The sequence below is a fragment of the Littorina saxatilis genome, linkage group LG11 (genome assembly GCF_037325665.1).
Source record: "Littorina saxatilis isolate snail1 linkage group LG11, US_GU_Lsax_2.0, whole genome shotgun sequence".
Lineage (NCBI taxonomy): Eukaryota > Metazoa > Mollusca > Gastropoda > Littorinimorpha > Littorinidae > Littorina > Littorina saxatilis.
Genome location: NC_090255.1, coordinates 15,132,137 through 15,159,115, shown reverse-complemented (window position 1 = coordinate 15,159,115; position 26,979 = coordinate 15,132,137). Strand labels below are relative to the sequence as shown.

Genomic DNA, 26,979 nt, shown 5'->3' with positions numbered 1-26,979 from the left:
ATCCCTTCTCACACACACACACACACACACACACACATGCGTGTGTGCACATACACATGCGTGTGTGCACATACACACACACACACACAAACACACACACACACACAAACACACACACACACACACAAACACACACACACACACACACACACACAAACACACACACACACACGTTCCGCGTCTAACTGATGGGTTTTTCCACCGGGGGTTCCCCCGGTTTTCCCATCCACCCTACTGGTGTCTGGATTGAAGCATGGCGATCTTAAGAACGCTGTGGATTGAAGATAATCACTTATTATTTCAATTCCAGGGTTACACTTCTTACCTCAGTAACTGTAAACATAGGTGTATACTACCTACATTCAACCTTAGCTCTCTCTATTTTGTCTTTACAAGTCGCATACAAGTTACAACCTCGCGCGTACATACTCTCTCTCAGGGGCTCACATCCATGAGAGGTGGTATAGGACAAATGTCCTGGACAATGCAAAAGTGATAGGACATTTGTCCTGAACAAAAATAAATCAATAAAACGTAAATTTCATAAACTTGACTAGTTTCTTGTCACAAAGGTAACAGAACAAATAAAATAATGTTCTTGGCAAAAAGGTAAATTTTGTTTATGCGGCATGTTGCTTTTTCGGGAAAAAATACCAGACGGAAGGGAGGCAACTGTCAACCGGCTTGGAGCATTCAGAGTTGCGACCCTTGGAAGCTCTTCTCTACAAAAAGTGCATACAGTCTCCCAAAGTTTCGTCTGCTTGGAGAGACACATCGCTTCGCAAAACATCAATAAAATAGCAAATCAAACTACTTCAAATTGGAAAGTACTGACAATGTCCGGATCAAATAAAAGCATAATCGGACAATGGCCACTTTGTGACAAAACCAATTGGACATGTCCTCTTGCATGAAAAATGTATAGGACATTTGGAAAATATATCCGTGTATGTCCGATGTCCGACGTGGATGTGAGCCCCGGCTCTCTCTCTCTCTCTCTCTCTCGTTCTATCTCTCTGTCATGTTCTATTTATTTTTTTCGACGCTGACGTCATTACGTCATATAATCGTCACTCATTTCGTCATATAATCATTAATTCGCTTGCGGCTTCGTGGCAGGCGGAAGAAAAAATCAGCCAGATAAGTTTTCGTTATTGTTTGTCTGTGCACTAATATATACCGTTGGGTTGATATATTTGTGAATGTATTGTTTTGTCAATAACAAACGTTCCAACAACCTACCTTTCTTGTTTATTGATTCTGAATTTTGGAACGTGTGCAGTCTCTTTGTTTTTTGATTTGTTTTAATTAGGCTTTTCCCAAGAAATGTGCTGTTGTGTCCTGATTGGCTGGCTGTTGTATTTTTCAGGGTGGTGGTGCTGGTGGTGCTGTGAGGTAAGATCTTCTGGTGTCATGCCTCCCTCTCCCAGCTCCCTCACTTAAATCTGTGTGCACATGCGTTCTTGCACAAAAATACATGCATTTTAGGACACAAACTCTGGCAGAGATGGCAAGGAAATTGATTCGTTTCTTTGGTAAGCTTTTCACTTTTTTTTTAAAGGTCCTTGATAAAAACTTCAGAAAGTGTTTTTTGTCATACACTGTACAAGGAAATATCTGAAGGACTTGTGTCAGAATTTACGTTTTTGCGCCTTTTTATGGTAAAACATGTAGTTATTGGGACACATTCATCTTCAAAAATAATAAAGATAGAAGTGTATTTTATTTCACTCTAAAGAGGCCCCTAGATCCAGTAACAGAGCAACTTTTTGATATTTATGAACAGATTTTGTTCTCTGACACAAAATAATTTTTTTTTAAAAGCAAGTTTTTGTTCTTTGACAGGACTTCTAAAATTATTACTCGATAAATCATAGAAAGTCTCTCTGTTACTGAGTAGAGACATCATTTCTGATGATAATTTTTAAATAAGTGAAAAGATTGAACAATTAATCTTGAAGTCGAAGATGAATAGTTCCCAAAACGATTCTGAGAAAACAGTGTTACAGGTTTTCAAAATGGTGTCAAATGTGATAGCCCTGTCACAACTTCACGATTTAGCCAGCGTATGCTGACGTATGAATAATGTGGCGAATACGCTAGCGTACGTCGAATTAGTTATGGGTGAGTTATATATAAGTTAAGAGTACGCTGAAGCTGTCGTAGTACGGCGAGGTTGTCGAAAAATGTTGTGCCTGCACATGCACACATTTTTTCAACCTAAAATATGCCAGCATATGGCTTATGCGTCCCGCATACGCAGGCCATAAGTTGTAGGTAAGTTATACGATCATTCACACTTGTAAGTTATTCATAAGTCGACATACGTCGAGATAATGTCTAGCGTGCCCAAAACTTATTTCTAACTTATGAGTAATGTGCTTTGTTTGAACCTATGTCGAACTAGTCTCCAACGCATTTTGACGTATGTAGAAGTTTTGGACGTGTTCCGGACGACCACAGAACTTACTGGACGTGTTTGTAACTTACAGCTACCATATAATGGCTTATTGGCAGTGTTTATGGGAATTGGTATTTATAAAAATGGGGTTCGCAGGAAGAATAACCCGTCAGTACTCCTCAAGACTCCATGAAGTTTTCTTCGGCATGACAGTGATGTTAATACTGCGATGTCTAATGTAGTTATGATTTGAATCGAATGAAGAGGAATATTTATGTCCTTTAGGCTATTAATTTGGCCTCTTAAGGACAGGATTGGGGTGATAAAATGTATGGAGGAAAAAAAATCTCCCTCCGAAAAGGCAGGACCAAGCAAGCCAGACCACGTTGACCGGGACCTGGGAGTCCCTCTCTCCATAAATATGGGGGAGGGGGACGATAAAATATATATGTGAAGATCCTTACAAAGGTATAAATATCAAGATTATCTTTTTTCTTCACATGTGTAATCTTCCTTGGGAAAAGGGCCATTAAAAACATAATCTCTAATTCATATATAATTTGATGAGATAATAAAATTCAGAGCCACCTTCTGGTTTAAAAAAAGTTTAAAAGTGAAACACTTTTGCATTTATAATTTTTGTCCACTATTTACATATACAGGTATAAAAGTCGGACAAATATTTGCATCGTCGAGCTGCAGCCTTTTTTATAGGCTACGACATGTGATCGTCGGCGATACGCTGCCGCACGCTATGCATAAGTCAGACTATCGTTGGACATAAGTTGTGAACGCCGGCAACATGCCAAGCATTCGTTGGTATATAATTATTTATAAGTTATCGCAACCTTCTATATAAGTTACTATCACGATATGTATACGTCCAACTCGTTATAAATACGATGTATACGCCAAAAATTGTTAAAAAAAACATTGATAGTTTAGCGTATGCCAGCGTTTTAGGGATATGTTGGTACATCGGTATACGCTGGCTTAATCGTCACGGTGTGACAGGGCCATGAATAAAACTTTTTTTAAATGATCGCTTTATTGCAAGAAAGAGGTTGACGATTATGCTGAGAACCCAAAATGCGTTTTTGGACCAAAATTCCATGCTATCTGTGGCCTATAATAACATACGCAGATGAAGTTGATGAGTGTAAAACGTGTAACTTGAATATTACTTTAACCGTAATAATGGGACATTTTAAGAAACATTTAGTATTTAGATTAAGTTATAGATATTTTCTGTTGAGTTCATGAAACACTGTGTTTGCCTTTACTAACCTGCATTTTACTTTACACACAGAGAGGCAGGAGGAGCGTTTGGCAAAATGGAGGCAGCCCATGAGGAATTATATTTCAAAAAACTGGTAAGCTGGCCATTTGCCCTAATCATTACCTTTTTAGGGCTCACATGAGTAATCAATGAGCAGTAGTAATTAGCAGTGTTTGAAAGTTTGTGAACAAAAAACATAACGTTTTCTCAGTTGTGTTTGAACTTGAAGCTAGAGCTTTCAAACTTTACACTCTTTTAGGGTTTGATGACCTCCAGACATGACCCATTTAGTCTCTTATAAACTCATCAAATGTCAAGGTCAGGGCAGCAGGAAGTTTGGGTCATAAAATGGAAAATTCTTATTTTCTCAGATGTTTTGAAACTACATGCTCTAAGGTTTGATGACATCCAGTCTGGTTGGCCCACAACAAACTTCACAGTGAGAATGAATAAGAAAAGCAAAGCAAATGCTTTATAGGTTTCCCCTTGATCGACTTGTCCCATGACACTCACTAAATAGTGCTTAGAGAAAACAGATCCTGTGGATGGACGTTGTAACGGTTTTTCGTTAAAAATGTGTAAACGTTCGTAACGTCCCAGAAACAAATGTGACATGCACGCAACTTTGTATACATCGCAAGAAATGGTGCCATTACATGTATGCCAAGTTTCAGAAACATTCTTTCATGGGCTCAAAAGTTATATCCTCATGACTTGGAAGAAATAAAAAGTAGAATCTCACTCCACTGCGCTGTTCTATTTTTAGACGATGACGTCTGCAAAACTCATTTCAAGGTGGCTGAGTGGTCGGGACACACAGTTTCCACTATTTAGGTTAATTGCACAAAGCTAAGCGATTGAAACTTTGTTTCCCTTAGTTAAGATCTGCTATTAGGTGTGTTGTTTTTTAAATGTCTTTGGCACGGTGTTATGATGTGCAAGCGCGTGAGTTTAAGCATCTGTCTGTGACTACGTGTGTGTTTGTATGTGTGCATGATAACAAAAATAATCAGAGCTCCAAATAATTATACTTTTTGAGCTTGTGTGACTGTTCCCGTAGCTTGATGTTCACGATTTACGACTTAAGGGACAACCAAAAAGCCGCTTCTCTCTGTGTCCTAACGGACAGATAACTGTTCTCTGTATTGTAGGCCGTTATGACCTCAAGACAATGTTCTTACAGACTCTTAAAAACATGGCGATGTTTATCTCCATAGCTCCATTTCGTAGCATTCTAACTGTCTGATTCGTCACAGCAAATGCCAGATTGTGACTCGCCGTTATCAAGACGACGATGGGAAAAACCCAGTGTTGTATTTTTGGAATCATATGACGTCATGTCTGCATTCTCCTGTCTTTTTACATTTAGTCAAGTTTTGGACCCCTGGACCCTACTGGGGGCCTTCTGCGGCCCCCAGACCCCCACCTTCTTTTTCCTTAATTATCACTTTTTCTGAATCCCATGTCTGATGTCAGTCTGATTAATGGCACTTTAACCCCTTCACTGCCCACCCCGTATGTAATACGTGGTCATTTTTGGTTTGTCATACGCCCATAACCGTATCTCATACGTGGGATTTGTGTCAACAACATTTCAGGACATTTCTGAAAACTAAAAGGAGGTAACTACTGTCCAAGTACTTGTAGGGGTTCTAAACACAGTTCTTTCCCATAGACCGTTCGGATAAGTTACTACCACGTGTTGAAAACTGTGTTACAAATGTAGAACCGACTATAGCATTCAGCCGCCATTCACAATGGCGGCCGAAAGTCAGACCTCAACTCGTAGACCTGTTTTTAAGCGATACAGTGTTCTGGAAGCTCTACAAGAAGTGATTTATGGATTACCACACAGAAGAATACTTTTATGGGCTGAAATGTGAGTACCTGATGTTTGACACCAGTTTTAGCAGTGTTTTGTGTGGTTTTACGTGCTGCAATGTGTGTGTGTAAGTCCGGAAACTGTAATTTTTGACAAAAATTGTCATATCAATTTTTACTATAACAATCACAAACAAAGTCCAATGATCATGTCATCCTATAATAGCCAAGGGTATAAGCAAAACACATGCCAAAGATCTAAGAGATATCTCAATAAACAGTATTGGCGTTAACCGGTAATAACCGGTGTTTTACCGGTTGAAACGAGAAATTACCGGAACAAAATTAGCTGCCGGTTTGACCTACCGGTTTTATTTTTAGAACTACCGGGTGGGTTTTTTTTGCTGGTAGAACAATAAAACCAGTACTCTGAGTTGGACTCTAACTGGTTCCAATGACAAGCCTACCGTTTTTTTCTGGACTGTTCACATCATAAAAGTTTGCGTACCGGTTTGAAAAAATACTAGCGCCATCACTGATAAATGATCGAGCAGTGAACAGATTAGTGAACCTACCGAAGAAAGCGAAATTTTTCCCTGGCACACAGCAATACCAAAATGCTGTTATACTGTGGCACTGTGAAGGGGTTAATACTGCCAGAACTTATGGTTGAATGCACACTTGATTGCACATGCATTATAGGTCTGATTTACAATCTTTGTGGTCAGCTGAATCAACCAGATAAATTCATTCCCAGTATGTATATCTGAAGCATGATCACAGGAGCCAGAGGGTTCTTCAGTAAACAGATAGTATGTCATTTTTAGGCATATGAAATGATATGCACTTTCCATTCTTCTTTCTTCATTTACACCTTGCCAGCATGCTCTTGCACTCTCTACAATTGTCGCTGACATCATTATTTTTTTCTACGTCATTGCTTTTTGCATGGGTGAAAGTAGCCCGTCAATTGACTGAAATCCGTCAATCTGAAAATAAGTCTGACGGAAATTCCGTCAATCCGCAATTTTTATTTAAAAAAAAAAATAAAAAATTTTTTTTTAATTTTTAAGCGGATCGCGTTTTTGAACTGCTATGCGGTAAACCTCGTAGGTGAAGTTTCTTCGCTTTCGGATTCGCTCTGCATCACGATAAAAAAAGTTCTCGCGTTTTGGCAGGCATTATGAAGTGGTGACACGATTTCTGCGACAAAGATACCGGTTTTGACGGAAAACGCATGGACAGATCTTATTGATGCTGGTCTAGCCAACAAATGGCGATGGGACTGGTTGGAGTTCATGAAACTAAAACTGTGTGTGATAAGTTTGGTGCTTGAAACTCAAGTGCTTTTCCTTGAGAACTTTGCACTATAAGAGATGCTACTGCTTAGTTGCTACTTTGTGCAGTGCTACATCATGCTGTTTGCATGTGTGACATTCTGTTTCATCATTTATTTCAATGCCTGTCTGGCAATGTTTGCTTCTTATAATTAAATATTTCGAACTTTTATTTCAGTTGTTCAGTTGTTCAGTTTCTATTTCATTTAGTAATTGGCTGTTGTCAATGTTAATTGTTATCAATTGTGTCGTTGTGTTGGAAGATGCAAGTGTGAAAAGATACAAAAGAAAAATGATTACTTCTGTGAATTGTTTTGATTTTGTTTACCCTTTTTGAGTCACTTGAGAAAAAGTGACTCTATGTAATCGGTCAGTGTTAGTCTGTCCGGCCGGCCGGCCAGCCGGCCGGCCGGCCGTCCGTAGACACCACCTTAACGTTGGACTTTTCTCGGAAACTATCAAAGCGATCGGGCTCATATTTTGTTTAGTCGTGACCTCCAATGACCTCTACACTTTAACGATGGTTTCGTTGACCTTTGACCTTTTTCAAGGTCACAGGTCAGCGTCAAAGGAAAAATTAGACATTTTATATCTTTGACAAAGTTCATCGGATGTGATTGAAACTTTGTAGGATTATTCTTTACATCAAAGTATTTACATCTGTAGCCTTTTACGAACGTTATCAGAAAAACAAGGGAGATAACTAGCCTTTTCTGTTCGGCAACACACAACTTAACGTTGGGCTTTTCTCGGAAACTATAAAAGTGACCGGGCTCAAATTTTATGTGAACGTGACTCATTGTGTTGTGAATAGCAATTTCTTCCTGTCCATCTGATGCCTCATATAATATTTAGAACTGCGAAAGTGACTCGATCGAGCGTTTGCTCTTCTTGTTACCATATCATTAGAATCTGAAGGTATTTTTTTGACCTGCATGATAGTGACAAAAAGTGTATTTTTTTGCCAGGAAAGGCCACAAAATCACAATGTATAATGCAAAAATTCGTTTTCGGCCGGGGGGCGTTGCCCCCCCCTGGACCCCCTAATGGGGCCCTGCCCCGTACCCCGCCAGGGCCTGGGCGGCCCCTGGACCCCTGCCTCAAAAATGTTTCAGTCAATTTGATTTTCATAGCTTTCACCCATGTTTTTGTCATTTTGCTTTGTGTATTTTGTAACATTCAAAGATGAGTACCATTTATCATTATTCATTGCCTGCTGTGTATCTTGTTTGTTTCCTTTAAATAATGATATGTCAAGGTTCTTGTGAATGTTTTCTTTTGTTTATCATTAAACATTTCATAAACTAACCTTTTTTCTTTTTTTACATTTAGTCAAGTTTTGACTAAATGTTTTAACAAAGAGCGGGGAATCGAGACGAGGGTCGTGGTGTGTGTGTGTGTGTGTGTGTGTAGAGCGATTCAGAGTAAACTACTGGACCGATCTTTATGAAATTTTTCATGAGAGTTCCTGGGTATTTTTTTCATTTTTTCGATAAATGTCTTTGATGACGTCATATCCGGCATTTTGTAAAAGTTGAGGCGGCACTGTCACACCCTCATTTTTCAATGTTTGTTTGTTCGTTCATGGGCTGAAACTCCCACGGCTTTTACGTGTATGACCGTTTTTACCCCGCCATTTAGGCAGCCATACGCCGCTTTCGGAGGAAGCATGCTGGGTATTTTCGTGTTTCTATAACCCACCGAACTCTGACATGGATTACAGGATCTTTTTCGTGTGCACTTGGTCTTGTGCTTGCGTGTACAGTAAAACCTGCGAGCAAAGGACGCTCTTGGGGAGCCTTGCCACTGTCCTTTGTAGCAAGGTGTCCTTTCTTATGAATATGAATGCGCCAACATTTTTTTGGAGAAAAAAACCCCAACAGTCACTGATTATTTTTTGCCACAGTGATTATTAAAACTCAAAGTTTTGAAGCACTCAAGGTTTTGTTCAAAGAAAAGGAGAGAGAGAGAGAGAGAGAGAGAGAGAGAGAGAGAGAGAGAGAGAGAGAGAGAGAGAGAGAGAGAGAGAGAGAGAGAGAGAGAGAGAGAGAGAGAGAGAGAGAGAGAGAGAGAGAGAGAGAGATATGCAATCGGTTTCTTATCTGAAGCAATGGGCCATTCACTGGAAGATTCTTTGATCGAGCTTTTGAAAACCACTCGAAGAGTTTTTCGTTCAGCTCATCATAGGTTGTTTTTCTTCTCTTAACACATTTTGCCGTCGATCTGGCACCGGAGTCCCACTGACTGAGAATTTGTGTTCGATCAGCTTTTATGTTGGAAATTTGAGTTTTTCCGCAATTCAGCTCATCAGCAACTTTTCGAACGGTCTTTATGACATCGACTCTCTCTTCTAAAGTCAAAATTTTTCGTTTTGGCATGGTGAGACGAAGACGAAGGATGAGACGAAGATGCATCACAGTACAGAAAGTAGAAACCCGAAATGTTTGTGAGTTCACGGCATCGACCAATGAGCGTGCACCATACAACAATCAACTTCTTTCAAGTGCTGTCATTGGCTTACAAAATAAGCTTCTAGCGCGTTCACATCGCCAGCGAGATTGTATTTGCAGAACCAAGATGGCGGACCAGCGTCTGCTAAAAGCTGTCTGCTTCAAGGGTTTGTCCGTTGTTGACAAGTAACGAACCCAATCGGGACCAAAAAAGGGTGTCCGCGTCCGCGCCTTTGAGGTGTTCGCTCTTTTAAGGTGTTTTTGAGAGTAAAATACATCCGTCCTCACTTGAATTGTCCGTTATGCAAAGGTGTCCGCCGAAATAAGGGTCCGCTAGATGCAGGTTTTACTGTACACACGGGGGTGTTCGGACACCGAGGAGAGTCTGCACACAAAGTTGACTCTGAGAAATAAATCTCTCGCCAAACGTGGGGACGAACTCACGCTGACAGCGGCCAACTGGATACAAATCCAGCGCGCTACCAAATGAGCTACATCCCTGCCCTATCTCATTTTTTTTCTTTTCAAATTGATTGAAATTTTGGCCAAGCAATCTTCCACGAAGGCCGGACTTTGGTATTGCATTTCAGCTTGGAGGCTTAAAAAATAATTAAATTACATATCTTTACCCAACTCACATATAGCAATTAACTCTAGTTCAGTGCTGGTAACGCTGTACGCGTCCTCTTGGTAACAACGGAGACCACTCTAAAAAAGAGTGACCAATCCCATAAGGCCAGACTAATAACAAGTCCGACTTCCGTATGCGCGCGCATACGCCGCCATTTGTATCATTCCACACTCAGCGTTTCAAGGGACTGGTCGCTGTCTATGTACGCTCCGGCTGTTGTCAGCTTTTACCTTTAGTCTTTGGACTTTGGCTTTTCCCCTTGGTTTGCCGCCGTGCTTGCGTCTTCACCTGATGCTGTTTGGGTGAGGTCTTTCTTGTTTTGTGAAACTTTGGCGACGTTTTGGTCGCAATTTTCGGACTTGTAATATTTTTCAGAGAAAATTTGTTGTGAGTTTGTTTTTGTTATGGCGGAGAACGCCAAGAAGCAGTCTAGTTCGAGACAGGTGACTGCTGCAGCTTCTCCCGCTAAGAAAGTGTCTAGAAAGAGTAAGAGTGCCGGAAAAACCGCTGTCTCTGTTCTAGAACCAGGCTCTAACACATGCATTGATGTTCTTGTTGATAATCCGCCGGCTGACATTTTGCCTTTGATGGTTAAAGACAAGGTTAGCCATGTAGTCAAAGCTGTCGTTGATTCGGGGGCGCCGGTTAGTTCCGGGTTGTTGCCCTCGGATGTTGCTTCTTTGTTGCTTACTTTAAGTTCGCAGGTTTCGACGTTGGCCGCAGATTTGACTTCTACTAGGGCGGAGCTACGCACTCTTCCTTCTGGTGTTGTGGATGCGTCATCACTTGCTCGGATCCGGTCTTCGCCTTCCGCTTCCGCGGCTGCTTCCGGTTTCGTCACTCATGTCGACGTTCATGCTGCGCAGGATGGTGACGGTCGCCTTGTGTCGTTGCTGAACATGCCGGGGCATGTCAAAGGTTGGTCTAGCCCACGAGTAGCCGGGTTCTCAGGCGAAAGTGGGTTGCGCTCACAGGAGGAAAAAGCGTGCTCGCGGAGCAGCGATAGTCTTGACAACCCGGCCGACCCCTTGCGCGAAAGCGCCCGGGCGGTGGAGTCGATGGGCCCTGTGCAGCGTAAGGATTTGTCAAAGCCCTCTCGGTCAGAGCATAACGGGGATCGGACTTATCCTCTTCCGCCCGGGGGGCAGGAAGTTGTTGGCGTGGCTGACTCTTGGTTTAACCATGCGAGTCTCTCCGGGGGTCAGCTTCCAGAATGCTCTTTGGAGCAGGACGGAGACGCTGACGAGGGTGCTTCCGCTACGGCGGAAGACACTCAACCGAACATGCCGTTTAGGTTGTCAAGTGCAGTGTCACTGGCAGCTGAGACGGCATTTAGGTATTTTCCGGAAGGGGTGGTCGAGAGTTCGTCGAAGCGGCCTCCACCTCTCTCCGCTTTTGATGATTTCCGGTCGGCGAAGGAACACAAGGTTCGCTTCCGCTTCCGGGAGTCGCCATCTATTGCTTTCGAGATGGCGAATGTTCTCAAGAATAGACGTGGTCCGCCGTTTCCGCTGTTGACTCAACATAGCGAGGCTCCGGATGATGTCTTACCTTGGCTTGCGAAGGCTGGGGAGCAGGCTGCTTCCGGTTTCCGGAATGGCAAGCTGACTCCGCAGTCCGTCAACTTGATTGACTCGTTCGCGTTGCCTTCGGCGGTACTTCCGGTTTCACCGGAACTTGCTGTGTTACGGGAAAACGGCTACAGTAAGGACAGGCTTGTCCCATACTCTGACGCTTCTCTTGCAGCTGTAGAGGAGACAGGAAGATCTTTGTTGGAGCTCTCCTCGGTTTCTGAAACTTTGCAGAGGTCCATCGCTACCTCACTGGATCCATTTGAGTTTCGCTTTGATGCTTCCTCTGTGGATGTGACCACTCTGTTGTCTACTCTGGCTAGAGTTTCCAAAGAGCAGATGTCTCTGTCTGCTTCAGTCAATGCCGTCCTTGCCAGGAGGTCTGCGTTTTTGGCAGGCTCTAGGATTCGGGACAAGGCCACTGTTGAGAACCTGAAGAATTCTCCATTCTCAGAGGGTGCTCTTTTGGGCCAGTCTTCCCTAGACGCTCTTCAGAAAGAGACTCAGGACGCGAGGGATCTTGCCATATCCCGTATCGCTCTACAGGGTTTTCAGAAGCCTCAGAGCAAGCCGAACTCAGTCGTCTAACAAGCCTCAGACTTCTTCGTCTGGTGGTGGTAAGACTCAGACTCAGTCCTTTGCCTCGAGGGGTAGGGGTCGCGGAGCGCCTTGCCCTAAGAGGGGACAGTCTTTTGGCGGCTCTAGGGGGTCGGGGCGCAAGCCTCACCCCCAATGATGCTCCCCCGAACCGCCCATCCCGGTAGCCCCCGCACTGGTTGTAGTGGGCGGCCCGTCCAGGGCCCTCTCTTCCTGGCTGCAGCTGGTGGACAGCAAGTGGGTTACTGGGATCGTCCGTTCGGGGTTCCGTCTTCTCTGGTCAGAGGAAAAGGCACCTCTTACCAGGATAATGCCGCCTTGCAGAGCTCCAAGAGACTTGGAGGCAAGGGCCCCTGTTCAGAAGGAAGTGACAGCTCTTCTCCTCAAGGGAGCAATAGAGGTAGTCACGGATCTACGGTCGCCGGGGTTTTACGGCAGACTCTTTGTAGTGCCGAAAGCCTCGGGAGCATGGAGACCGGTGTTGGATCTATCGACTTTGAACAAGTTCCTTCGAGTAGTGAAATTCACCATGGAGACTCCGGTCTCAGAACGGGAGGCTCTGCGTCCAGGGGACTGGGCAACGTCAGTGGATTTAACAGATGTGTATTTCCACGTCCTGATGCATGTCACAGACAGGAAATGGTTGCGTTTCCCCTGAGGGGACAAGGCTTACCAGTTCAGGGCACTTCCGTTCGGCCTTTCTCTCGCGCCATGGATCTTTACCATAGTCGTTCGACAACTCTGCTCTCTGGTGAGAAAAGAGGGTGTGCGCCTCCGTGCGTACTTGGACGATTGGCTGATCCTCCATCAGGACAGAGACCTTTGCGGGGTCCATACTCGGAAAGTCCTCAGTCAGGCAGCTCAGCTCGGCTTTTCGATAAACCTGTCAAAGTCGGAGTTGGATCCATCCCAGAAGTTCTCGTATCTAGGGATGGATTTCGACACGCAAGATTGGTCTGTCCGCCCTTCTCAGAAAAGGGTGACCAAACTCCAGGACTTGATCCGCTCGCTTCACGGAGAGAATCTGGCCAGTGTACGGGTTTTGTCATCGGTACTTGGTCAGATGGAGTCGATGTCGACTCTGATCCCACTAGGCAGGGTGCACAAAAGGCCTTTCCAGGCAGCACTGCAGGCTCGGTGGGATCAGTCATCCCAGGGATGGGATGTCCAGATAGCGCTAGGGACCTGGTTTGTGCTGACTACGCAGGTCTGGCTGCTCCCGTGGGTGTCACAGGGAGTTCCGATCGTCTGCCCGTTGCCAGAGAACGAGCTCTTCACAGACGCCTCTCTGGCGGAGCATATGACGTCAGGGGTTTGGGACTTGGCTCAGTCCTCCCTGCACATCAATGCGCTGGAATTGGAGGCGGTTTCTTTGGCCCTCCAAGCTTTTTTGCCTTTCCTGAAGAACAGTCATGTCAGGCTCCACACAGACAATATGACTGTGGCTTCTTATGTAAACAGGCAGGGAGGGACACGGTCTCTCAGTCTTTCAGACAGTGCTTGCCGCATCCTGACTTGGTGCGATTCGTGGCACATACGGCTGTCAGCGGTTTACCTGAAGGGCAGCTTGAACGTCCTTGCGGACACACTGAGCAGGGGAGACAAGGTTGTCCATTCAGAGTGGACTCTGTCTCATCAGTCCCTGCAGCGACTCTGGATACAGATCGAGAAGCCTTTGGTCGACTTGTTTGCAACAAGATTCTCTGCGAGGCTGCCACTATTCGTGTGCCCCTTCCCAGATCCTCTGGCGTGGGGAGTGAACGCTCTGGAACTGAACTGGTCAAACCTGACAGCTTACGCATTTCCTCCATTCTGTCTGTTAGGCGAGGTATTGAGGAAAGTTGATTTGGAGAGACCTGCGCTGGTTTTGGTTGCCCCATTATGGCCAAGCCAGCACTGGTTCCCGGACTTGCTGCGACTGGCGGTTCGACCGCCTATCCCCCTCGCAGTAAGAAAGGGAGAACTCTTGCAACCCCGGTCAGGCATCCCTCACGAGAATCCTCAGGTTCTAAACCTACACGGTTGGATTCTGTCAGAAGCTCTTTGCTTAGGGCAGGGGCATCTTCTGCCACTCTGAAGTTTGTGAAGCATGCCCATAGGGAGTCGACTAGCTCGGTGTACTCCTCTCATTGGTCGTCCTGGGTTACATGGTGTGAACGTAACAGGGTTAAACCCCTGTCACCGAGATCTATGCAGGTGGCCAATCATTTGGCCTGGCTAGCAGATCAGGGTGGGTCTTCTTCTTCCCTTCGCGTTAGAAGGTCAGCTATCTCATCAACGCTGCGGCAGCTAGGTCATAAAATTACTCTCAGCGGAGTCATTTCTAGTGTTATTAAGGGAGCCTCCCTTAAGGCCGCTCGCTCTAAGTCTCAGCTCCCAGCCTGGGATTTGTTGCTGGTTTTGCGTTATTTGGCTTCAGATGTGTTTGAACCTATTCAGTCAGCCAGCCTGGTTAATTTGACACACAAGGCCGTTTATCTGGTCTTACTCGCGACGTCTCGTAGAGGTAGCGAGGTGCATGCTTTATCTGGGTTAGCGAAAGATATCTCGACCGAGAAAGATGGGTCTATTTCACTTAGGTTTAGGCCGGATTTTCTTGCAAAAAATCAGAAACCAGGCCAAATCTCTCCTGTCATTAGCATTCCCCCCTTGAGCAAGATTCTTGCTCCTGGAGATCCAGATGTAGTTAACCCATTTGACCCCAGGCCAGCGGCAGCCATTTTACTATGAAATCCCATGTACAGGGAAGTAATTCCGTCACATGTCACTTGTACAAACATTTAAAAAATGAAATAAAATGCTGTTTGAAAAGTTTGACTCACCTGTGTATTTTTCCTTGATGCACAAAACATCATTCCTTCAAATACAATTTTTTTTTTGCAGCTACACAGCACAGGAATGTATAAAAAAAAATCAGAAGTACAAAATTTCACTTTCACGCAAGCACCAACATCAGTGTCTGGTCTCTTATACTCTTTCAAAACAGTGTCAGACTGTTGAAAACACACAGACTTGCAGCAAGGGTCCAACCTCCACAAAAGAAAAAGCTGCAGAAGGCTGCTACTGTAGCAGTTCCAAATGAAACTGAGCAAAACAGTGTCCCTTACACAGGTATAAGTCCGTAAATCCCTGAAAAACATCGTTGTCATCGTCCGAGTCCCCCATGAAGTCGTACCAAAACTCTGCGTTTGATCGTGTATCCATTTCGAAGTTTCAAAAAATCGCTACTCCTCTCACAGTGAACCAATTTTCAAGAAGAAAACATGTGCATAACCGGAAGGAAGTCGCGAAAACAACGAAGTCTCGTCCGCGAGAGTCTCGTTTATAACAACAACAATGGCCGCGCCCTCCTGAGACACGTGTTTAGCGGCTGGTAGCGGGCGCTCTGGGGCCAGCCACTGCAGAAAAACAGGGGGCGCTAGCGGGCGCTCCGGGGCCAAATGGGTTAATTGTCCTGTGAGAACGCTCTGCAGTTACCTGTCGCGGACTCGGCACATTCGTTCAGAAAGCCAGAAGCTTCTCTTTATATCACTTAAAGCTGTGGTCTATTTATGACTTTCCGGGGCTACGAGGTTGAAAAATAGGGATAAAATCATGTACAGAATTCTGTACGTACAGCAAACGCTACCCGAAACCCCACCTATACGGCCTGTATGAACTTGAGAGCTTCAGTCAACGCTTGAATTTTGCAGTGGTAACATCCGGTTTGCTCTCTCAGAGCTGAGCATATTTGTCGAGAAGGATCGAGCAGAAAAAATAAACGACTTGGCAGGGATTCGAACTCGGGGCCTCAAAATGTCGGGGCCGATGTCTTAACCGCTAGGCCACTTCACTAGTGTTTTCAAAGATAAAAAAATTGATAATTTTATATCATTCTACGCTTGAATTACCATTCAAAAACGTAAAAATTGCTATCAAAATTTGCCTTTATTTGCAAACATGTTTCACGGAATCGCAGTACATGTTTACACCGTCATGCTACACGACATTCGCGCTATGCAAATAGCTGCGATATCTCTATTTACAACATGCAAGAAAAATGACAAGAACAGTAATTGAATCTCTCCAAAGCTCTGTGCAGTTGAAAACAGACAACTACATGTATTCACTTCTGAACAATGGGCGGATAGAGATATAAATCATGCTGCTTCAAGAATAACATAACATGAATTCATATCAATGTTTTTCCTTCTTTTTCTCGATTGGCGCAGTAGCCTAGTGGTTAGGACATGAGACACGAAGTCTCGAGGTCGAGAGTTCAAATCTTCGCCGTGGCGTTTATTTTTTCCCCTTGATCTCTCTTGAAGATAAAATATGATCAGTCTTGAGAGAGCAAACCGGATGTTATCCCTGCAAAATTCAAGCGTTGACTGAAGCTCTCAAGGTCATACACGCCGAATAGGTGGGGTTTCGGGTAGTGTTTGCTGTACAGAATTCTGTACATGATTGTATCCCTATTTTTCAACCTCGTAGCCCCGGAAAGTCATAAATAGACCACAGCTTTAACACAGCAAGGTGTAAGGATATTGCAAAAACAACGTTAACCAAGTGGGTCTCCACTTGATCAGACAAGCTTACGCCTGGTGGAAAACACAGTCTGGAGATGTTAGGGCAGTGTTGCCTCTCACTTCGGCAAGAACGCATGAGGCAAGGGCATGGGCCTCCTCTTTGGCAGTCCTCCGGTCTGGCCGTTTGGCCGAAGTACTGGAGTCAGCCTACTGGCGGTCTGAGGATGTGTTTATCAACTTTTACCTCAGAGACGTCTCCTCCTTGAGACAGGACGGCAGTTCCGGGTTACCGGCTATGGTAGCCGCAGGACAGGTTCTGCTTTCATGATTTTGGTAAGTACCCGCCACCTATAGTAGCAATCTGCTATATGTGAGTTGGGTAAAGATATGTAATTTAATCCAAAATTTTAATAATAAATTTTCATTTAATTAATATACTTACCCAACTCACATCGTTTATTCCGTCCCGCCTCCCCGCTGTGGGGGTATGGGGGTCTAAAAAAGTAGTGAGTTGGGCTTCGTTTTGGAATGATACAAATGGCGGCGTATGCGCGCGCATACGGAAGTCGGACTTGTTATTAGTCTGGCCTTATGGGATTGGTCACTCTTTTTTAGAGTGGTCTCCCTTGTTACCAAGGGGACGCGTACAGCGTTACCAGCACTGAACTGGAGTTAATTGCTGTGAGTTGGGTAAGTATATTAATTAAATGAAAATTTATTATTAAAATTTTGGATTAATGACTGGTCATTAAAAATCTGAAAATTGTAATTAAAATTTTTTTTTTATAAAACTATCCAAAATTACGTTTATCGTATTCTTCATCATTTTCTGATTCCAAAAACATATAAATATGTTATATTCGGATTAAAAACAAGTTCTGAAAATTAAAAATATAAAAATTATGATTAAAATTAAATTTCCGAAATCGATTTAAAAACAATTTCATCTTATTCCTTGTCCGTTCCTGATTTCAAAAACGTATAGATATAATATGTTTGGATTAAAAACACGTTCAGAGAGTTAAAAAGAATAGAGATATAGAAAAGCGTGCTATCCTCCTCAGCGCAACCGCTACCGCGCTTTTCTGGATTGTTAATTTCACTGCCTTTGCCACGAGCGGTGGACAGACGATGCTACGAGTGTACGGTCTTACGGAAAAAATGCAATGCGTTTAGTTTTGTTCTGCGAGTTCGACTGAGCTTGACTAAATGTTGTATTTTCGCCTTACGCGACTTGTTTATTCTTGATTTTGGCATGTTACAGTCTCTTTTTACATTTAGTCAAGTTTTGACTAAATGTTTTAACATAGAGGGGGGAATCGAGACGCGGGTCGTGGTGTGTGTGTGTGTGTGTGTGTGTCTCTGTGTGTGTGTGTGTGTGTGTGTGTAGAGCGATTCAGAGTAAACTACTGGACCGATCTTTATGGAATTTTTAATGAGAGTTCCTGGGTATGATATCCCCAGACGTTTTTTTCATTTTTTCGATAAATGTCTTTGATGACGTCATATCCGGCATTTTGTAAAAGTTGAGGTGGCACTGTCACAGCCTCATTTTTCAATCAAGTTGATCGAAATTTTGGCCAAGCAATCTTCGACGAAGGCCGGACTTTGGGATTGCATTTCAGCTTGGAGGCTTAAAAATTAATTAATGACTTTGGTCATTAAAAATCTGAAAATTGTAATTAAAATTATTTTTGTATAAAACTATCCAAAATTACGTTTATCGTATTCTTCATCATTTTCTGATTCCAAAAACATATAAATATGTTATTACCAGCTATTGTGTTTTCAGCGTAGCAATAGGGCCCGATATTTAGACGAGACAAGTATAATGCCGACGAGTCGAAGACGAGTCGCATTATACTTGTTCGAGTCTAAATATCGGACCCTATTGCTACGATGAAAACACAATAGCGTTTATATAGCTTTTTTGACATTAAATTATGTGTTAAAATCATGTTTTTGTCAGCAACAAGTACCAGAATGGTCCATGTCGTTGATTGCAGACGACGGTTCCCTTTCCGCATGAAGCCACGGAAATAACCGAACATTGAAAAACCCACGGACATGTATTACGGAGAAAACTCGAGATAACCGGATGTTTAGCATTACGTCAATATGCTAGGAATCATATGACGTCATGACGTATCATGCTTGCCTACGTATTTTGTATGTTCGAAAGTCTGACTTCTGTTGGGAATTCGCGTGGTGAAGACTGCGGTAAATCTGTAGATGATAAGAGAACAAGGATTGTCTCAGAAGAAACGACTAAATGTTTCAGACCGGTAGGGGCCTAACTTCATTTCAACATTGCACTATACAATGGACGTTCTATGTGACAGGAGAGTTTGCTGATTTTGTGTTAAACATTGGAGAGATCGTCTGCTAGAATCAGAGATAGGTCGCTTCAGATTGCAGCTTCTGGAAATTTGCAAGGTTTGTTGCCTGTTAAAGAACTGGATTTTACACGTAATGTATGTCATGTACAGTAAGCAACAACAAAAACACACACAAAGCAAATGGGATCGTCTGTCGACTAGTCACAGAAACAAACCTGGCGAGGTATGCGTGTACTTTATACACGTGGAAGAAACCGGAACCATGCGTCTTTGTTATCGACAATATGCTTTTGGATATTGAGTCAAATGGCCGACTTCCGCCGCATTATGCTTTGATGATCGGAAGAGACCATCCAATCACAGCCCCCGAATTCCCCCACGTGTTCATCAGAATAGCTATATATTCTGATTAAAAACAAGCTCTGAAAATTAAAAATATAAAAATTATGATTAAAATTAAATTTCCGAAATCGATTTAAAAATAATTTCATCTTATTCCTTGTCCGTTCCTGATTCCAAAAACATATGGATATGATATGTTTGGATTAAAAACACATTCAGAGAGTTAAAAAGAATAGAGATATAGAAAAGCGTGCTATCCTCCTCAGCGCAACCGCTACCGCGCTTTTCTGGATTGTTAATTTCACTGCCTTTGCCACGAGCGGTGGACAGACGATGCTACGAGTGTACGGTCTTGCGAAAAAAATGCAATGCGTTCAGTTTCATTCTGTGAGTTCGACTGAGCTTGACTAAATGTTGTATTTTTGCCTTACGCGACTTGTTTATCTTTGACTCTGAGAATTTTTTGAGAATACTCCAAGTACAAAACAGGGGTTCCCAGGTCTGTAATTAGCACACTTCTAAGGTTTAAGGTCCTTCAGACAATTGCCACAAGTGTGGTTGACCTTTGTCAAGTTTCACTTTCATGGTGGGGTTGAGTTCCTCTTAAAAAAAATGGTAAATTAACATTTTCTCAGATGTAAGCCAGTGTGAGCTTTTAAACTTCATACGCTTTTAGGTTTTGATCACTTTCAGACAAACCTCAAGTTTGGTTGACCCTCGTCAAATGTCAAGGACTGAACGGGATCGTGTTCAGATCAAAAAAGAGAAAATTATTATTTATTCACATATTTTTAAGCTAGAGTTCTGAAACTTCAGATATTTTAAGGGTTTGATGACCTCTACATGAGGCAACCCTAGTAGAATTTCAAGGTCACTTCAGGGGTCATGTTCTGGGTAAAAACATAGCAAATTCTCATTTTCTCTGATGGTTCATAAGAGCTTTGAAACTTCTCACAATTCCATGCTTTGATGACTTCCAGATATAATCCAAGTCTGGTTGACCTGTGGCAAATTTTTAAGGTCACAGCGGGTTCAAGTGTTATCTCAGTGGAACCCTTTTTTAAGACCTAAACAAATCTGAGAAAAGCAGGCCTTAAAAGGAGGAAGTCTCAAAATTAGGGTTAATTTACAGGGGTTATGAACAGAACATTTGAGTTTACTGGGGCTTAGAAGGGAGGGAGTCTTTTGGGGAGGTCTTAAAAGGGGGGGGGGGGGGGGGGTTATGACAGCATTTTGCTTGAACGTTTTATGGAAGTTATAATGCTTTTAAACTTCATAAAAATGTTTGATTTAATGATCTGTAGACATACAACTGACTGATCCTGATCAAATTTCAAGGTCAGAGTGGTTTTGAAAAGTAGGATATTATCAGTTTCTGGAATGTTTATAGTGTTAGAGCTACAGTTATACTTTGCTTATGATTCATATTATGAATGACGAAAGGTGAGTTTATGAGCATTTGCTCTTCTTGTTATTTATGATAATGAAGGCTTCATTCTTCTTGTCAGTAGATTGTTCTCATCCACTTCAAAGTGGCCACAAACAGTACTCTTCCAAGAGTATTAAAAGTATAGCCTTTGGCTGTTTTTAGAGGGGATGAGTGACAGATGGGTACACCACAGGTGCAGTGATTTTAAGCCATGAAAGGTGTTAACATGAGTGAATGTGCCTTCAGGAAAGAGAGCAGCTGCAGAAGCTTCGCAAACACCTGGAAGATGAAGTGGACTACCACAAAGACCAGATTGACGATCACAAGGTTCCTGTTCCCTCATTGTACACACTTATACTTCATTAGGTCCTCTTTGTGTGTGCACTGCTGGCTGCCTTGGTTTGCTCCTGCTACATGTTTCCATTCTTGGCTTCCTTGTACAGTGTATACATGTTTTGTTTTGTTGCCTGAGGTGCTTTCAGTATTTGTAGACACTAACAGTAACTGCCCTTTTTTTTCTTGCAAGGTCAATTACCACGGGATTATTTAGTGGGTCTTGTTTTTTTATGTGCAGCTCTGGTTTGTCCTTACACCGACTTGAATGTAATTTTTTTCCCCATTACCCCTGTATCTTGCAGAAGATGTCAGTCATGAGTGCTTCCTCCTTCCTGTACCCTAGTTCTAAATCTGATTTTTATTTTACTTAGCTTCTCTTGTTAGTCAGTTTAGTTTGCCAATCTTATTTGATAAAAGAAAATCCAGAATTAGCTTTATATATATATATAAAAAAAAAATTAACAGGCATGCTTGTAGATTTTTTAAACAAATTCTTACCAGTAAAACATTCTAGACTGATGTCTACTGCTTCCAGTTTTCCAAGCACTCATGTTTGCTTTTCAGCATGCTAATTAACGCAACACACCTTGCATGGTTTTCTTTCTGGACTGCTCATCAGTTTAACCTTTCTTTGCCCTTTGTGGTTTACTGTGGCACTTTCAGCAAGGGGTTCAGCTAGATCGTATTAGAGAACAGGTAGACGACGTGGTGGCCCACCATCAGAGATCCATCCGCGAACACCAGGTCAGACTGCATGCGGGGCCAAGCCAGTGTTGCATGTTTGTAGTTTCTGTTTTCATTAAACTGTTCTCTTTCTTCTTCTCCCTTGACCCCCCCATCTCTAGCAAGCACTTCAGCTTCAACGTATAAAAGAACATTTGGAAGAGGAGGTAGACCACCACGAGAAAGCGATTCGGGAACACCAGGTACGCTGTCTTTGAATCGAGCATGAGTGCTAGCTTACTTTGACACTTAAGCAAAAAGGCTGTTTGACTTGTTTGCTTCAAGAGTCCTTTGAAACCTTTCCACTTTCATAGTCGGTAGTTCGAAGAATAAGAAAAGTTGCAAGACATAGTATTAGTATCATCGGTAACACCACAATCTCCTCTTAGTTTTTTTTTTATCTCCCTAACACGTCTTGATCAAGAGCACCTCTTCCTAGTTTCCAGTAAGAGCAACCTTCCCCTATTTTTTGCATAGCATGCTTTTTTATGTGGTTCTGCTATAATTATGTGTGTGTGTCTTCATTTGCATGCAGTGAGTGCATGGATATTGTTACTCTCACTTTGGATTATTTGCGAAATACCTTTTGTATAGAAGTTATTTATTACATGAACCTGCAGTTTTGTTGAATTTTCTATACATATGTACTTGTTTTGAATTTGCTTGCCGCTGTAGTGAGCAGTGTAAAGAGTGTGTGAGTTTGCTCTTTCAGCTAGACATCAGAGGCTGTCGGGTAGCTGTAAAAGCAAGTCTTGGAAAGAGTTGTCTCAGTTACCTGGGCTCAGGTGCACAGAGTGAAACCCAAGTGGGTGGTACACAGCCGCCGGGTCAGATTGGTTGAAATAGACGAATTCTGGAAGTAATTTTGTCGGGTTTGTATGGGTTGTGAAAGAGTGAATACCCTTGCTTTTAGTGGGACAAACAATCCACAGGCCGCTAAGCGAGGGGTGTGTTTGAAACACGTGGACAAGGAGCACGTGTGGATTGTTTGTCTCACTAAAAGCAAGAAACTCAGTTTCACAATCAAAACAAGCCCGACGGTGTTATTTTCCAACATCGTCTATTGAGATTTGTTGTGATTTTAACCAACCAGACCCATGCATGTAGCGGTTTGTTCCCACCCAGTTGGGTGGCAACCCCATGCAGTTTTGCTTTGTGCACCTCAGCAGGTTTCACCTTTACCTCTCACTTTTTCTTGTCTGGTCTATGGTTACAGTGTTCCCTTTTGGTATTCGATCTGGCCATTTATTCATTGAAAAATAAAGTCAGAATGTGTGTTTTGTTAAAAAGTAAAAAAAATAAAAATATGCTGACACTTTCAACCACAGGTCAATGTAGGTGATTCTTTCTGTTGTCTTAAGCACTATACGTCATATTAAGAATTGTTTTTTAAAAATCCTAGGATATTAATTTACATTCTACTTCTAGTGCACCACTGATCCCTTGGATATGCTCCTTAAGCATGGTAATCAAATTAGTATAATTGTATCTCAAACAGCTGAGTAGGACTCGATCGGGTCATTTATGCAGCTTTCACAGAGACTATGAAGTAGGGTCTTCTTGACATTTGATACCAGTCTTCCCATGTCAAAGCAAATGGTGGAAGTGAATGGAATCAATGAAAGACTGTTGGAGGTGTGTGGGACTGTAATAATGCAAAAAACACCTGCCCTGTACCTGTGGAAGGCACTTGCATCATGGTCAGGTGTGGGACTGTCCAGTCACATCTGGACGGACAGGGCCCAGGCACCACCCACTGAGGATGTGGGTAGTCATTATGGTAGTCATTATGGGGATTGACACTGTTGCCCAGCTCTCACTTTGTGTGGGTTGCCATTCCCTACTGCAAGTTTGAAGGCAGTACGGTCATCAGTTACAGTGACGCTTTTTGTTGCATGACACACTAAAGTGATATCAAAACCCCGGCCTTTACACACTTCTCAAAAGAGTGACACCTACAAAGTTTGGTGTGGCATAGTATCACTGCTAGGTCAGATAGCTAAACAAAATGGTTTGATGAACAGCCTCATCACAAAGATCAACACCAAAACACTCCTGCCTAGTTTCTTTGAGGAGTAGTTAAAGAGTAAATTTGCAGTACATTTATTCAGGTACAGTTCTGTCATTAGTGAGGTTTGTATATTTTGGTTGCTTAGTTCATTTCAGTGAAACAACTTGATTAGGTTTGTATCCCTTTGAGATATTCAGCATTATAAAAAAAGATGGTTCAAAACTATGAAGTTATCATTTTTCACTACATAACAGGTGTGAATCATTGCCAGACCCGAATTGGAGTGTGCATGGACTTCTAGAAAATGTCGTCACACCAATTAAGCTGCTTGCACCTAGACTTATGTTTCCTTATTTTACTAACAGTAACAGTCGGAAGCATGCCTTTCATTATCATTGTCATAAACCAAATGTGTGAGATGAATAAGATGAACAAAGTGGGACCTGTTGACAGGAGGCCATTGAGCGACACAAGAAGAAGATCCAGAAACTCCATCACCAGGAGAAGGACATCTCGGACAAGGACTAAATACCAAGCTTCTCCTGTCTGCAGTGGTTTTTTCAAATAACACCTTCTGCTGAGAAGACCATCTCTGCTTCCTGATAAGAAAGAGATGGAGTAATCCTGTTAAAACGTTTTGAATTTTAGAAGATGGTTCAAGAGATGAGAGGATGTCTTAACATATATGTCTGACCGTTGTTTAAGTGCGGCTGAGGAACTTGTATACACAACTTTGTCATATTTCACTTTTACTTTTCTATAAGGATATACAAAACATCCAATAGCAGTTTACCAGTTATTTGTATGCAGTGAGAAAACAACCTCTTTTCGGTAGAGAAAAAGGTGAATATATTAGAGCAGGTTTTGTAATATTTAACTGAGTGAAACAGTAAACTACTGAGAAAATGTAGACTCATAATTATTGTTTTATGTGACGTGCGGTTGAGCGAGAGAGTGTGTGTTTTTGTTTAATATTCACACAAACAGAAATTCAAACACTGAAAAGAAAAGTTATCCATGATGCAATTCAAGAAAATTCAGTCGATCACAGATGTTACAGTACTTTACGGTAGTGGCAATAGCTTTGAAACCATTTTGTTGCTCTCGGCGTGGGTTCGACCCCTCATGTGATCGACACCTGGGGTGCGTTGGATAGGCAGAACATTCTGTAACGTTAGCAAACGTTTTGTAGGCAATGCATAGTTTTGTTGTGGTGCTCGCAAACGCAAGTACCATTGTCTGGGGTCACAGAAGCGTAACAATGGCGACTGCAGGGTAGCATGGGCAAGGCAACGCGGGTTTGTTCGTAAAGTTCTGTAACATGCCTGAGAGGTGACTCGCCAGTAGTCCTAGCACTGTGCTGAACTTGCTGTTTTCACTCTCTCTTTCTCGTAGTTTCTCTCTGTCTTGCACGCTCTCTCTTTCTTTCTCCCTCCCTCTCCCTGTGTCTTTGTCTTTCTGTCTTTCTCTCTCTTGTCTGACTATGTCACGTTTCTCCTTATCTGACCCTGTATTTCTCAGTGTCTTTCTCTCTGTTGCTAACAAACGCAACCACTGACACACACACCTACAGACACATGCAACAAAAACGTATGTACCTACGCACGCCCGCATGCATGTATATTTATATGAATTCATGTATGAACAGTATGTATTTGTTGCATATGTGGGTGTGGGTGTTTGTGAGTGTCTATATGTGTATGTATTGTGTGCGTGCCCGCGAGAAAACCGGATGTTATCACATCAAAATTCAAGGTGGCTACCAGTAATTAAGTTCGTCATACGGTAGATTCGTCACCCGTGACGAAGTTACCGGCAGGGATGGGCGGGTGTTTATGCTTTAGAGCTTATGCTTTCAGATGTTTGATTTGTGGGAGAGATTCAAGATTTACATTTTTTAGAGAGAGAGAGAGAGATGAATCTCAAACAAAATCGCACAAACACGCACACACACACACACACGTGCGCGTTCAACAATATTAACGAGAGAGAGAGACGGACGTACATACATCCATGACGCGCACGCACGTACACACGCACAAACACTCACACACACCATCGCACACACACAGACTCACTGACACACACACACGCGCGACTAAGAGAGAGAGAGGGGGGGAGTCCCCCAGCCAGCACCCCGATATCGGTCCGATATCGGACCAATATCGGATTCCGATATCGGTCCGATATCGGATTGCAAATCGGGTCGATATCGGACCGATATCGGATTACGACATCGGACCAATATCGACCCGATATCGACCCGATATCGGTCCGATATAGAGAATCGGTATCGGCCTCATATCAGATCACGATATCGGCGCGATATCAAATCCCGATGTCAGATTGCAAATTGGGTTGATACCGGGTCAATATCGGATTACGACATTGGTCCGATATTGGTCCGATATAGAGAATCGATATCAGATCCCGATAGCGGACCGATATCGGATTGCAAATCCGGTCGATATCGGACCGATATCGGATTACGACATCGGACCGATATCGACCCGATATCGACCCGATATCGGTCCGATATAGAGAATCGGTATCGGCCTCATATCAGATCCCGATATCGGCGCGATATCAAATCCCGATGTCAGATTGCAAATTGGGTTGATACCGGGTCGATATCGGATTACGACATTGGTCCGATATCGGTCCGATATCGGTACGATATAGAGAATCGATATCGGATCCCGATATCAGATCCCGATATCAGATTGAAAATCAGGTCGATATCAGTTTGATATCGGATCCCGATATCGGACCGATATCGGATCCCGATATCGGACTGCAAATCGGGACGATATCGGGTCGATATCGGATTCCGACATTGGACTAATATTGGTCCGATATCGGTACGATATAGAGAATTGATATCGGCCTAACATCGGGAACCAATAAAGGACCGATATCGGGAACCGATAAGGGTGGTGCCCTTCTATGGTGCCCTGGTGGTGCCCTTCCGTCAATTCCTTTAAGTTTCAGCTTTGCAACCATACTTCCCCCGGAACCTGAAAACTTTGGTTTCCTGGAAGCTGCCCGCAGAGTCGATGAAGCAAAACCAGCGAATAGTTGGCATTAATTATCTGATCATCTTTGAACCTCTGACTTTACTTCTTGACTAATGAAAACATGCTTCATGCTTGGCAATTGCTTTCGCACTTGTTCGTCTTTGACCTGCACTAAAACTTGCTGTAA

At 42.9% G+C, this 26,979-nt stretch overlaps 1 protein-coding gene and 1 long non-coding RNA gene across 4 annotated transcripts in view; both read left to right on the top strand.

Annotated features, from left to right (window-relative positions):
* Positions 1-24,685, top strand: part of LOC138979840 (ATPase inhibitor mai-2, mitochondrial-like) — a 41,626-nt gene extending 16,941 nt beyond the window's left edge. Inside the window, exons 3-6 of one of the 3 annotated variants that reach the window (XM_070352594.1) lie at positions 1,370-1,395; positions 3,711-3,774; positions 21,887-21,967; positions 24,229-24,685. In XM_070352594.1, coding sequence (XP_070208695.1) covers positions 1,370-1,395; positions 3,711-3,774; positions 21,887-21,967; positions 24,229-24,303 — 246 coding nt within the window. In that variant the 3' untranslated portion in view covers positions 24,304-24,685. Of the gene's footprint in view, positions 1-1,369; positions 1,396-3,710; positions 3,775-20,951; positions 21,033-21,704; positions 21,786-21,886; positions 21,968-24,228 lie in introns of all 3 variants that reach the window. The other 2 variants (XM_070352595.1, XM_070352593.1) reach the window with 2 other exon arrangements.
* LOC138979842 (uncharacterized) overlaps positions 1-26,979 on the top strand; it is a 162,212-nt gene that overhangs the window by 44,371 nt on the left and 90,862 nt on the right. The window lies entirely within an intron of this gene.